Raw genomic sequence first — 14,457 nt, 5'->3', positions numbered from 1 at the left:
AGAAACTGTCTAGGATGACATTTTTGTACTCCCAGTGCTGGGGAGACTAAAACAACCAGATTCCTAGGACTAGATCAATCAGGCCAGCCTAGTTGGCAAAGTCAAAGCCAATGAGAGATCTTGTTTTTAAAAAAGGGATAGATGGCGCCTGACCTCCATACACATCTGTGTTCATGCACGCACGCACGCACAGGACGGAGGAGGAAGACTGAGAGTCTGGGGTCTTTTGCAACCTATTTTTTATTCTATGACCTGGGATTGAATGCTGAGGCTATAGCCCTCAGTCATTCTGGAGGAAAGAACATGTGTACTTTGGTATCTGGAAACAGCTGACAGGCATGATAAAAGCAGTGGGTGCCTACGGGGAGGTCTCAGAAGAGTTGACAGACCACCGGACCTGTCCATCAATCAATCAATGTGGCTTCTTCTGTCCTTTCCCACATTTCCCCCGTTTAGAGGACTTCCCATGTCTCTCAAAACAGCAATGTAAAGGTTGGCCTACCTCCTGGGATAGCCAATCTTCACTGTCTACTTGACATACCTGGGAAGAGTGAGCCTCAGCTGAGGAATTAAGTCCATCAGATTGGCCTGTCAGCATATGTATGGATTTTCTGGATTGCTGATTAATATAGGAAGCTCCAGCCCACCATGGGCAGCACCCTTCATAGGAGAATGGCTTTGTGCTGCATGGAGAAGAGAGATGAACCTGAACCTGGGAGCCAGTTAGAAAGCAACGTTCTTCCATGGTTTTAGTCTCTTCTGCCTTGGGTTCCCTGGAGAATGAAGTATAATCTATAAAAAGCACTTAACCCTTTACTTCCTGAAGTTACTTTAGCCGTGGTGTTTAACACAGCAAGAGAAACCAAATTAGGCCTGGTTGTCACCGGTTTCAGGAGAATGTTTAGGGGGATCTGGTAGCTGTTGAGGAAGGGTGCAGCCCACTGGGGGCTAATTTGAACACCGTGTATGAGAAAGCCACAGGCAGCAGATGAAGAGTCTTACGTGGAGAAAGGTATGCAGAAATGGGGATGTTAGCATACTGTGAGTATTCTCAGCTCCCAAGATATCTATCTGGCTGGAAGCCCTCTCACTAGACTGTCTTCTGACACCTTGGACTGAACCCTTGGCTGGATGGGTCTGAAGACATGTCAAACTATTCTGAAGTTAAGGTGAGTCAGTTTCTTCCCCAAGCCCCCACTTTTGGGTCATGACAGAGAGAGAGAGAGAGAGAGAGAGAGAGAGAGAGAGAGAGAGAGAGAGAGAGAGAGAGAGGGTCTGTGCTTCGGTATATGCCTCAAATCCTGGGGGTGGGGGTAGGATCTTTTCTAAGGCCCCTTAGGTAACATTTGCTGGGTAAATAGATCATTTCTGAGACTCCATACGGCAGCTCTCTCAGACAAGCACCAGGCTTGAAGAACTGAAGGAATATTTGTGTTTGGTTTTGACTGCAGGTGCAAACTGATGACTGTGAGCATCTCCCTGTCCCCACCATGGGTCACTGCTTATCAGCAGCTGCACACCTTGGGAACTGAAAGTACAATTGGGAAGGTTCAAGATCCACTGCCTTCAGAATCACAGCAGCTCCTGTGTGTGTGTGTGTGTGTGTGTGTGTGTGTGTGTGTGTGTGTGTGTGTAACACACATACTCATAGTCTGTCTTTTAGTAAGAGAAACCTTGGCTCAAGAGGCTGATATCTGTTTACCTACAGGGTAGCCAGGTTTCTTCATGGTCTTTCTGGGACTGTAGGCCACATGAGGAGGAACCCAGCATGCTATGAGCTCTTGCAGACATTTCAGCTTCAGGAGAGCAAGATGGTAGGCTCCTTTGTAGAGCTAGAAAACCATGCACATCTTTCAGCCCCTCTCTGCTTGAAGTGACATTTTCCTCCTGGAACTTTCTTTTTTGATTTAGAGACAGACACTTGAGGAGGTATGGTTCAGGAGAGTAGAGCTCGGCTGCCCACACCTGCTGAGTCACTCATAAAGGCCTCTTGGATGTCATTTTCTTGCTAAGACATTAGGAAAACCTTCTGCTCCCGGATCACAAGCAAGCACTGTAATTCAACAATCTTCTCTAGTTATTCAAGCAACTTCAATGCATCCGACCAGAGGTGGGTGAGATCAATGAGTCTTCTGAGTACTGGATAAATTTCATCAGCCAAGTGGGAGTCAGGGAGTTCTGTGTGGCCTCTAGGGAATGGCTCCTAGGGAGGAAGTCTGGAAGTGGCTGATTGGGGGCTTCGAGTGGCACTGTTCTTTTCTTATCTTCTAGGCTCCATTCCCATAATAGATCCCAGAGTCATCCCGGAAAAGGCTTGCTACAGCCATCTTCTTGTGGCCTGAAGATTGAGCGCCTACAGGAGATGGTGTTGCTGGGGAAGGGCTGCCTATTCCTGTTTAAGAATCTCAGTGTCTTCGTGTCCCACCTTGCATGCTAAGCAGAGCCACCTCTCCTGCCCTCTGTGCCCCCAGAGCAGCGTCAGAAACTTTGCACCTGAACCTCAGTCATTGCTAACCTGCCCTTGCCATATCAATTCCCAGGGGGCCAGAGAATGACTTTGTCATTCACCACAGAGGGCCACTCTTCCTCACTCACCACAGTTGAGGGCGAAGGGGTCACTTTCAGACTGGCAAGTGGCCAGACCTGAGAGTGACATGGCACTCTCTGGGGACACTGTTCACCTGCATCTTGAACTGGGCACTTCCATTGGTTTAAGAAGTTGCCCTATGTTCCCCGGTTGACTGGCAGCCAAAAGTCCTTTCCCTGAGAGAGCAGGTATTCTCATAAGCCAGCAGCTGAAAGATAGGGTTAGGGTTAGGGTTCCCTGCCACACAGCACCTGAGTATGAGGGATGACCAGGAGGCTGTGTCTACTTGTGGTATTCATTCAGGGAGCTGCACCTAGTCCTCCATGGAGCCTGAGACACCTCTGAGGTGTTAGGGTCGGTCATACTGCTAACGTCTCCAAAGAGACTTGTGACTTTGAGACTGCTGATCCATTTTTGCAGATGAAGATACTCTTAGCCAGGGAGAAGATGGGCCTCTCTCAGGGGCAGCCCTGGGGACCTGCCAGCCCTCTCCTGCCCAGCATCTACCTCCACCCCAGCCTTCCTGCAGTCAGCATCCAAAGTTGAGCACTGGGCTGAGACTAAGCAAACACTGTTGATGATACAGGAATCAAAGCAAACAAGGACTCTCTTTTTGCCAACTGCCCCATTAACAGAAAAGCCTTTTAAGGCCCCATCTGGAAGCCAGGCTTTCCCCTCCCTAAGCAAACTGAGATGACCAGGAGGAATGTGCTCAAGTGAGGGCTGCTCTGGGGGGATCCAAGCAAACCGGGTCCTGGTCATACTGTGAAGAATGAACACAGGGAGATCAAAAAGGGTCGTTGGAGCCAGTCCTGAGGTCCACACAGCAAGGTAGCGTGCAGCCACACGGGCCCCTTCCAAGGCTCTGCTCAGAGGCCCGGGTTACCACCAACATGGCTTCCCACAATAGCTCACTGTGGCTGTTCCCCACCCAGGTGAGACTGATGGCCAAGTTTCTTGGAACACTTTCTACTTTCAACTAAGACCACCTCTCAGGGGGTGGAGGAAGGCGTCCTTGAGCATGGTGTCCCTCTTCACCATTACAAGGACACACTCTTGAAAGAACCTATTATGGGCTTGAAGGAAACCTGGGCTCTGAGTCCAGCTACACAAATTCTCCCAGCTGCTGGCGAGTTCTTAACAGACACCGCTGGGACCCTGCTGTGTACTGGGCACTTCAGGGTCTCAGAGCCAACATGAGACCAGGAGCCCCTCCTCACTGGCCAGGAGAGAGGGCATGCTTATGAGTAATTAGCAAACAGCTTCCCAAGGCCAATGTGCACCTCTGTGCTTCCCTGAGGAGATGAGGGGCTTTTGAGGGCCTGGCAGCTGCCTCTCAGCCACCAGGGTTCCCAAAAGCAATCAAGAATGAAGTAGGAGGGAGGCTAAAGAATGTTCTGGCTTCTGAATGGATGCTGCCCACACTTAGAAGATTAACTCTATTTTATAGATTGGTTTTGTAAATCATGGGAGGCACATGCCACCGTGCACAGAGAAGTCAGGGGACAGTTTGTGGGAGTTGGTTCTCTCTAAGCAGATGAGGCCTTGGGGGGTGAGCTCACGTTGATGAGCTTGGTGGAAGGCACCTTTACCTACCCATCCATCTTTCTGGCTCTTATTTAACGCTTTTGAGACAGAACATCATTCCGTAGCCCATGATGGCCAGCTCTACCTTGTGGTAATCCTCCTAACCCAGCCTTTTCACCAGATGATGTCAGGATGACCGGGGTATACCAACACATCAAACTTGTGTGTCTCTTCTTTCTCTTTCTTCCCTCTAATTGTGTATGCATATGGGAATACGTGTGCCTGTGGGGGTATATGCCTGTTTTCCTGTGTGTGATTTTACATGTCTATGCTCATGGATACCTGATTTTAATATCATGAGTCTTTCTCGATTCTTCCACCTCATTCTCTGAGACAGGGTCTCTCAGTCAAGCCCAGAGCTCACCAGTCTGGCTAGTCTGCCAGCTTGCTCTGGGGAATCCCTTATCTGCCTTCCAAGGCTGGAGCTACAAGTGGGTTTTCACACCCACCTGGTACTTTCCATGAGCTGGGGATTTGGTCCTCTGTGTGCATAGCTCTCTCACTGCTTAGCTACCTCCTGAGTTTTACATTCTCCTCACCTTTGCTGCTCAGTGGTCAGGACAAGGACATCTGAAAATCGTGTGGTCAGTCAGACCTCTGAAGTAGGTCTCAACACTACATAAATGAAGCCCATGCTGACTTTGTAGAGAGGCCCCTCTCTGGTGGCATCTCGACGAATTTATTGAATGCTGTCACTTCTAGAGTTAGCTCCGTTAGATAGCCAATGGCCAGCCTCACAGTGCTCTCCAGTGGGATATAGCTGGCCACTCACAGACCACTACACCAAAGACAAAGCTAAGACCACCGAATGCAGATGTGATATTCTGTTCAGAATTCACCATGTGCATTTGTTAGCAATGCCAAGTCCACCTATTCCAGCAGCTCTGTCTCCTGCTCTGAAACCCTGCTGGGATTGGGGCCTCAGGGATGGGCACCCTGTGCTCAACTTGGCCCTCTGGAGACAAGGTCTTTTCCAGGGCCTCTCTTTGGTTTGGAGCCAAGGCTTTTCCACAGGCTGATTCAACCCCTGTGGAGGGAAAGGCTGGTCTCCTGTTTCCTCCTTGTCACCTCCCTGTGCACTGGGGGCCCCACTGAACCTAAGGAAAGTTCTCTGGACACAACCTCTTGCACAAGCCCTGGGAAAATAGTGTCAGGGTTTGTTCCCATCCTGTAGGAACTAGTCTCTGTAGGCAGGCAGCAGGGGCATGAACTTCTAGCCTTTGGTCTAGCATGGTACTCATTTAAGTCCACAACCCATGAGATGGTTTCTCTGGCCTGTTAGAACATAAGGTTTCTCAGATCAAACTCTGGAAAAGGGACTGGAGGAGAATTTGAGACCGGGTAGCCCAAGCTGGCCTTGAACTTACTGTGTAGCCAAGGACAGTCTTGGACTTCTGGTCCTCCCACCTCCATTTCTGTGTGCTAAGATAGATGTGCACCACAATGTTTGATGCAGTGCTGGAAATCCAGCCCAGGGCTTTACACATACTAGCCAAGCACTCTGCCAAACTGACCCATGTCCCTATCTCCATCTTTTCTCTCTCAAAGGTGATTTATTTCGGTTTAAAAGATTTATTCCATTTTAAATTATCTGTGTATGTGTCTGGGAGGGCCTGGGCACTTACAGGGGCCTTCAGAGGCTGAAGGTGTTGCATTCCCTGGAACTGGAGTTGGTTGTGAGCTGCCTGCTCTGAGCGCTGCGAGCCACACTTCAGTCCTCATGCTGAACCGCTGAGCCTTCTCCCAGCCATGAAAGAGCAATTTCGAGTGCTCAAGATGTTTCTGTCACCTTCTCAGCTTTGGTCAGGTTTAACAGAAAGCTTTATTTTATGATCATTTTACTGTTTTAAGTAGTGGTTATTTTATTTATTTTTATTTTATTTTAGTGTGTCTCTGTGTGTCTGTGTCTGCCTCACAGCAGTTGTGTGGGGATCAGTTCTCTCCACTATGTGGGTTTCAGGGATTAGACTCCAATCCCTGGGTTTGGTGACAGGTTCCATTACCTGAGGAACCAGCTGGTCAGGCTAGCACTTGTTTTTACTCTTAAAGTTTATAAATCGAAGAAGGAAAACTGTCCAGCCACATTCCTGAGGCCCGAGGCTGACTCCCAAATTGCTCTTTAGGCAATGTGGCCGAAGACAGCGAGGCAAGCCATTGACAGGTAAAATGGTGGCACGGATAGGGAAATCTCTTTCGGGGTGGATCTCAGCTGCTCCATTACCTGTGGATGTCACCCAAAACTCATGGATGTCAGTGACACTACTGTTGTGCCCCAGGGGGGCTCAATATCTGAGATGTCCACCCCACAAAGAGAGCAATGCAATAGCAAGAGGTGGTGTAATTCCAGGACACTGGGTACATCCTGTAGCTGAGACAAAGACAACCCCCCAAAAAACGCATCCCCTTTATACATTTTTGTGAAGCAGGATTAACACAGCATGAGTCGGCTACTTTCCATTTTTGGTCAGTGTTGTCCTTTCACACAATTGGAGACCCCTAGAGGAGTGATATGGTTATCTGGCTTCAGGTGTCACACCCATTTGGCACTTCTTAGGTCTCCACACAACCAGAGGCTATTGAGACCAGGTCTGTGAGAGGGGCAGGTTCTGGGTTCTAGCCACACAGAGGAAGCCCCGGTTGGACTCATCTAGGAAATGACTGAGCACAGCTCAGGAAAGTGCCCCCTCTTACCCTGACTGTGGAAAGCAGGGAAGGCCTGGGGTGGGGCCAGACAGACCCCTGGGCCAATTGGGAGAACTTTTGGGTGGGCTGGTCTCCACCAAGACGATGAAACTGCACCCAGCTCACACTGGTGACCCAGGCTCTTCCAGACTCTGCGACCTAACTGACCGGTGGGTTCAAGGCTAGGATGAGGGAAATCGTGCACATTCAGATTGGCCAGTGTGGCAACCAGATCGGGGCCAAGGTGAGTAAGTAAAAAATAGCAAAACAGCCAAACCAACAGAAGTTTGGTTCCTGGGAGGAGGCTGGGTCTCTCAGGTTTGCATATACTTGCTAAACGGGTGGCTTATTAAAGAAGGTCTTTTAGCAAAACCATTAGAGTTAGAGTGTTAATTAATGTTAATTTTGTCTGTAATTACACATGGAAATGGTAAAAGAGCCGCTCTGTTCTTAACGCTTTCGAAATGAGCTTACAACATCTAAAACCAGTCATTTGTTTCAAGAGTTTTCTGAAGCTTTTTGGGGACATTTTCTTAATGTAAACTGTGTTTATTATATTATTGTATTTGTGCATGTGACTATGTGTGTGATAGTGGTGGTGCTGTGTGTGTGTGTGTGTGCGCGCGCGCAGGAATAGTGTCCCAGCATGCATTTGGAAGTCAGAGGACAGTTTTTCCCAGGTGTTCCTTTCCTTCCACTGTGGGTCCCTGAGATCTAACTCAGGTCATTAGGATTGACTGCAAGCTTCTTTCCTTTGTTAATCATCTGCAAAGCAGGGCTTTACAACTTTTTTTCTTAATTATTTATTTGGGAGGGTGGGAGCAGGCTGTGCTCTTCTGTTGATCCGTGCATAGCCAGCCAGAGCCGGTTCTCTCTTTGCATTAGAAGGGATTGAACTGGGTCATTAAGCTTTGTGGCCAGCTCCTTAACCCAGCTGAGCCATCTCACCAGCCTTAGCAGGGTTTCCTTTTTGCTTGTTTTGTTTTTTGTTTGTTTGCTTTTAATACTATATCACCCTATTGTCTTCCACTCCCAAATGTTCCTTTAAAAACTTATTCTTTGGCAATTTTACACATACTTATATTGATTAGATCCCCAGGTACTATCTACCATCTACTAGTTTCCCTGGACAATACATCTGTCTTCTCTTCTTCCTCTTCCTTTTTCTCTTCCCTCTCCTCTTCCTCCTCTTCCTTTGTCTCTGTCTGTCAGTCTCTGTTACACACACACACACACACACACACACACACATTTTTATAACCCATCGAGTCCCCTCGGTGCTGCCTGCTGGTGAATCTTGGGCTAAGCTGGTACAGGCAGGCACAGATTCTGTGAATTAGTGAGTGCTGTGGTCATCCCATGTCCAGTAGACACCTCCCAGCAGCCCTCCCCGTCTTCTGCCTCTTGTGTTCTTTCTCTCCCCTCTTTCTCGCTGTCCAGTGAGCCATGACAGGTGTGGTTGAGCCCATGCTTATGGTACAAAGAAACTTAATATGCAATAAAAAATTAAAGAGACAAATACAGAGATGAGTAATTAAAACACTCTGCCACAGACATAAGTTCTCTCTACTTCCTTTCCCCTGCTACAATTCTCAGTGAGGCTCTTGACTCCTTCCCCTGTGCAAAGCCAGGAAGGCAGGGGCTGGAAGCCAGAATCGCCCCTTCTAATTTTAAGAGCCACAATGAATTTGGCGCTTCTATGGAGAGAGCCACTATCCAATACTTCACTTAGTGACTGCCGTATTAGTTCCATTTCTTAGCTTTGACGAACGGTATACCGTCTACATGGATGTGCAAGTATCTCTGTGCTGTGTTGACTTGGAGGCCTTTGGATGAGAGAACACTTAGGTGAGCCAGAGGTGGGTTGCCTTGAACTGTAGGTCTTGGGCAGATACTAGTGCTGCCTGAAGAGCATCGGGCACCCCTTGGTGCCACAGGAGTCAGATCAGACCTTCCTAATCACCAGAAGAGTGGGGGATGGGGAGGGCTCGGGGAGACGGCTCTGACCTTAGGTGATAAGGGGAGAGAGGCCCTGGGGAGGAAGTGAGCAGAAAGATGGGGGATCATCAGCTCTTGCAGCCTTCGGGATTGTGCCATCTGGTGGCTGGAGCCCCAGCAATGACTTCTTGCCGGGCCTTTAAGAAGGTCAAGAAACATTCTGAAGAGATAGCTTAACTGGAAAAGCTCTTGTCAGGGTACACGAAAGGCAGGTAAACTGTCAGAGGTTTGGATCAAAGCCAGTGAGCTCTAGTTCAGTGAGCAACCAACGCTGTCTCTAAAAGTAAGGATGAGAATGACCGGAGCTGGGCTGGAGAGAGGCTCAGTGGTTAAGAGCACTGGCTGCTCTTCCAGAGGTCCTAAGTTCAAATCCCAGCAACCTCATGGTGGCTCACAGCCATCTGTAATGAGATCCAATGCCCTCTTCTGTGTGTCTGAAGACAGCTACAGTATACTCACATAAATAAAAATTAATTAAAAAAAAAACGACTGAAGAAACCACTGGTTATCGACCTCTGGCCTTCACACGCACACCCAAGCAAGGGTATGTGCACACAATCATGAACACACACACACAACTCTAAGACATCTTTCATCTCTCCCATTCTCATAGCTTCCTCGTACTTATTCTGCTGTTCTGCAAAGCCCATTCCAGCACAGTGTTGGGAAAATACCCTTGGAGATTTTCGACTCAAGGGAATGTATTTTTATTGAGAGGTTTTTTTGTTTTTTTTTTTTTTTTTTTTTTTTTTTCTGAATGGAAATGGCCTAATGAGACCATTCCAGTGATTTCCTGTGTTAATAGATGCTGTGGGCTGGCAAGATGGTTCAGCTGGTAAAGAGGCTGATGATAGGAGTTCCATCTTGGGGACCTACGGGTAGAGAGAACCCACAACCACTGATTGTTTTTGCACACATTAGCAAACACACATGAAAAAGTGAATGAATAAATGAATGAATGAATGATGGTATACCCCTTTTAAGTCATCACTTAGGAGGCAGAGAGATCTCTGTGAATTTGAGGTCTGCCTGGTCTACACGGCAAGTTGCAGGCTAGCCAGGGCTACACAGTAAGAGTCTATTTCAAAAAAAAGCAAAAAGATGTATGCATGTTTGGAAACAGAATATGCCGTACATAAGTCTGAATTGGGATTATATTGGGTGGTCAAAACGCATTACATCAAATTGTGCAGAAGGGCCCTGGTTGTGGACTTTCAAAGTGAATTTCATGAAGAAAAAAAATCCCCAAAGCGAAAAAGAGATGCTGTTGTGAAACAAATAATGCTGGGAGCCAGCCCCAGTGTGAGGTTCTTCTTTCTTGTAGTTCTTCTTGAGGCAGCAGAGGAGAAAGAGATTCAGGGGTAAGACCAAATCTTACCAGATATTTAGGGCTGCTGTATAATAAAAGTTTACTAAGTCTAAGTTACTGTGCTACTGTAGCTGACCTGCCTTCTGTGATCTTTGAGGCCAGAGACTGCAGTCTCTGTCACTTAGCACCTCTTCCTAAAATGGCAAGGGATTAAGTAAATAGACTTTGTACTAGCTCAGCTGAAACTGCTGGGCTCTAACTTTTAGTCTGCTAATAGACACAGGAAGAAAAAGGGACACTTAGAAAAGTAATTATAATGTTTATTTCTAAGTAGTAGAAGTGTCCTGTGACTTCTAAAGCTATCTAAAGGGAAAGAAGAAAGATCCTAAGTGTAGGAAAAGGAAAAACAAGTTCTTCTAAAGGAAAAGGAGATAGAGTGGGGTGGAAAGGAGAATGGATTATGAATAGGAATAAAATTGGGGAAGATGGAGATGATGAGAGAGAGAGAGGGAGAGAGGGAGAAAGAGTAAGGGAAAGAGTAATAGAGATAGATAGATAAATAAATAGATAGATAGATAGATAGATAGATAGATAGATAGATGATAGATAGATGAACTTCTCTCTTTGTTCTCAGTACTTATACATCTTCAGAATACATGATCACATGTTACAAAGTTCATCACAAGTTCATACCAAAAGTCAAATCATAAAATGCAATAGAAGTTTATAACAGAGAATGCTTACATGCATATCCATTAGGAGTGATTATCTGGATAAACATCCATCACCTGTCTTAGCTCCACACGTTCACTGAAGGCTTAAAACCATAACTAAGTTATTAGTAAAGTTTTGTATAGCTAAACCCAGTCAATATTTTATTCTCTGTCCTAGAACCTATAATAAATTGCTGGTTCCCTTTTTATGACCTTTGGTTAATTGTTTTACAACCTCTTGGAATGTGCTCTGTGTAGGAGAAAGTCTGGTTACCATCTAAGAGTAATTAACTGGTGACACTTGGGAGACTGGCAGAGTTCTCATTGCAATTTTGGCTATCAGAAAAGGACCTAATGACAGTCTCACTATAAAAAGGTTTAATAATCAGTTATAAGTTTAGGAATTCTTATAGGATCATCCTTAAGACTTAAGTTATTTATATGTCTATATAGCATCACTACAAGACAGTACATCTTCATAGATCTGCAGAGATCTGCTCTAAAGGGGTGTGCTATTACTTAATGACTGTTATATATGTTTAATAATAATGGGAAAAACATATTAATAGCAGGGATCTTTCCTAAATTGAATCCCTTACAGCCTTGCTGAATAAGGGTGAACCAGTCACAGACCATATAAGAATCCGAGGTTGGCCATCTCAGGATGATCACCTGCTAGTTATTAGCTTGTTCTGTTATGGCTCCTGACAAAATAGGAAGTCAGTTTGTTCTCATTTCCTGAAATCAGCACTTCTCCAGCTCAGACCGAGGCAAGGTGAAATTTGAGAGCTCCTCATCTGAAGTGAGGACCAGCTGTAACGAACCGGGGTTAATAGCAAAATCCAGTGTGTTGCTTTATACGCTTGGCATTTCACTTCAGCTTAGATGGATCTAGCATAGCCTTCTTAGTCACACATAGTGGAGGCAAGAGGAGAAGAGGGAGGAGGACATGTCGGGCAAGGTCAGCAGCCCCCAGGCCACCTACTCCATCACAGGGGCCAACTCACCCTTTCAATTACTGTTCTTCTTACATCTATCTATCTATCTATCTATCTATCTATCTATCTATCCATCCATCCATCCATCCATCCATCCATCCATTTGCTTGTTTATTTTATTTAAGTGTGTCAGTGTGCATGCACATACAAGAGGATGTACACATGCTGTGGTGTAAATGTGGTGGTCAGAGGACAATTTGGGGTAGTTGGTTCTCTCGTTCTACAGTGTGGGGTCACAGGGATCAAACTCAGGTGGTCAACCTCGGTGGCAAACACCTTTGGTGGCTGAGCTGCCGAGCCACTGGATGGCTCCTCTCAGGTATGTGGACTGACTGAATTACTCTCTCGGCCTACAGTTCTGGGAGGTGATCGGGGAAGAACATGGGATTGACTGCACTGGGAGCTACCGTGGGGCTTCTGCTCTTCAGCTGGAGAGGATCAGCGTTTACTACAATGAAGCCTACGGTAGGGCTGCCTGCTGGGTGAGCTCTGGCCTGTCATCGGGGCAGCAGGGGCAGAGAAGATGACCCTAGTGTGGGGTCAGGCCTTATGTGGGACGGGCAGGCATGCAGGGTTTTGGAGTCTGGATAGTGAGTGGCCCGCTCCAGTTGCAAGGGGCAGGATGAGATGCAGTCAGCCATGTTAGCCAGGCGCTCCCCACAGGAAGGGTGAGAATCCATGTTCTTGGCGAGACAATGAGCCAGACACACAGTAAAGAGAGAAGCAGGGTTTTTAAAAGGTATTTTTACAGATTCATGTCATGGTGGGCTGGGTCAGATATGATCATAGATATTAAAATGTCTTCTTTCTCTCTTCTCTTGCTCTCCTCTTTCCTCTCTGTCCCTTTTCTTCCCCATTCCCCTCCCCCTCTTTCTTCATGTGCTTATGGCTAGCCTCCTCTACTTCTCTCTCTCTCTCTCTCTCTCTCTCTCTCTCTATATATATATATATATATATATATATATATACTAAAAGAGAAAAAAAAGAAGGAAAATGTCTATTTACCAAAGGTCTACTTCTAGAATAGTCATGGTTTTTGGACCAACATCCCAAGGATCCATTTTGATGAAACACTAACTTTTAGAAAAACAGCCACCTTCTGACTTGTTCTGACTAATCCGCACAGGTGAGAAGTATGTGCCCCGGGCCGTCCTTGTGGACCTAGAACCTGGGACAATGGACAGCATCCGATCCAGCAGATTGGGAATCCTCTTTCAGCCTGACAGTTTTGTTCATGGTAGGCTTCCCCCCCCCCCCCCCCGAAGATTCTATGGGGAAGAACTGGATGTCTTCCAGAGGTTCTCTGCTCACCTTACCTTTCCCCCCTCACACTCCTGGTCACAGGTAACTCTGGTGCTGGTAACAACTGGGCCAAGGGCCACTACACAGAAGGAGCAGAGTTGATCGAGAATGTCATGGATGTGGTGAGGAGAGAGAGCGAGAGCTGTGACTGTCTGCAGGGTTTCCAGATCGTGCACTCTCTGGGTGGAGGCACTGGCTCCGGCATGGGCACCCTGCTCATGAACAAGATCAGGGAGGAGTACCCGGATCGGATCCTGAACTCTTTTAGCGTCATGCCATCCCCCAAGGTGTCAGACACGGTGGTAGAGCCCTACAATGCGGTGCTGTCTATCCACCAGCTGATAGAGAACACAGACGCCTGCTTCTGCATCGACAACGAAGCACTCTACAACATCTGCTTCCGCACCCTGAGGCTGACGACACCCACCTACGGAGATCTCAACCACCTGGTGTCCTTAACCATGAGTGGAATCACGACCTCCCTGCGCTTTCCCGGCCAGCTCAACGCAGACCTGCGCAAGCTGGCAGTGAATATGGTGCCCTTTCCTCGTCTTCATTTCTTCATGCCTGGCTTCGCTCCACTCACAGCCCAGGGCAGCCAGCAGTACCGAGCCCTCTCAGTGGCGGAGCTCACCCAGCAGATGTTTGACGCCCGCAACATCATGGCTGCCTGTGACCCTCGCCGTGGCCGCTATCTGACTGTGGCTTGTATCTTCAGGGGTAAGATGTCCACCAAGGAAGTGGACCAACAGCTGCTGTCTATTCAGACAAGGAACAGCAACTGGTTTGTGGAATGGATTCCCAACAATGTCAAGGTAGCTGTGTGTGACATCCCACCCCGGGGGCTGAACATGGCGGCCACCTTCCTGGGCAACAATACAGCTATCCAAGAGCTCTTTACCAGGCTCTCTGAGCACTTCTCGGCTATGTTCAGAAGAAGAGCTTTTGTGCACTGGTACACCAGTGAAGGGATGGACATAAGTGAATTTGGGGAAGTTGAGAGTGACATCCACGATCTGGTGTCCGAGTATCAACAATTCCAAGATGTCAGAGCAGGGTTAGAGGACAGTGAAGAGGGCGGAGAAGAGGAGGCAGAGATGGAGGCAGAAGACAAAGACCATTAGGAGAGAAGTTATAGGGCAACCACTTTCAGAAGTTTCTCCAAAGGTTTGTGGCTGTCCTAAAGCCCTTAGGGCCCCAGTCCCCCACCTTGGCAGAGCAACAAGAGCAGCAAGGCCTTGGCCTATAGTTGCTAGATAGGCTTGAGAGCCAATGCATGCT

The 14,457-nt window shown here is 47.4% G+C and overlaps 1 protein-coding gene across 1 annotated transcript; it reads left to right on the top strand.

Annotated features, from left to right (window-relative positions):
* Nucleotides 1-7,043: 7,043 nt before the first annotated feature.
* Nucleotides 7,044-14,300, top strand: TUBB1 (tubulin beta 1 class VI; the record flags this gene model as incomplete). Its single annotated transcript, XM_080924760.1, has 4 exons — nucleotides 7,044-7,100; nucleotides 12,231-12,339; nucleotides 13,001-13,111; nucleotides 13,219-14,300. 4 exons carry the CDS (start codon nucleotides 7,044-7,046, stop codon nucleotides 14,298-14,300), a joined length of 1,359 nt encoding a protein of 452 aa, XP_080780886.1.
* Nucleotides 14,301-14,457: the final 157 nt, after the last annotated feature.

This window comes from Micromys minutus, assembly GCF_963924665.1.
Source record: "Micromys minutus genome assembly, chromosome: 11".
NCBI classification, from domain to species: Eukaryota; Metazoa; Chordata; class Mammalia; order Rodentia; family Muridae; genus Micromys; species Micromys minutus.
The sequence above is the reverse complement of the archived record's forward strand: the minus strand, read 5'-3'. Positions and strand labels throughout refer to the sequence as shown.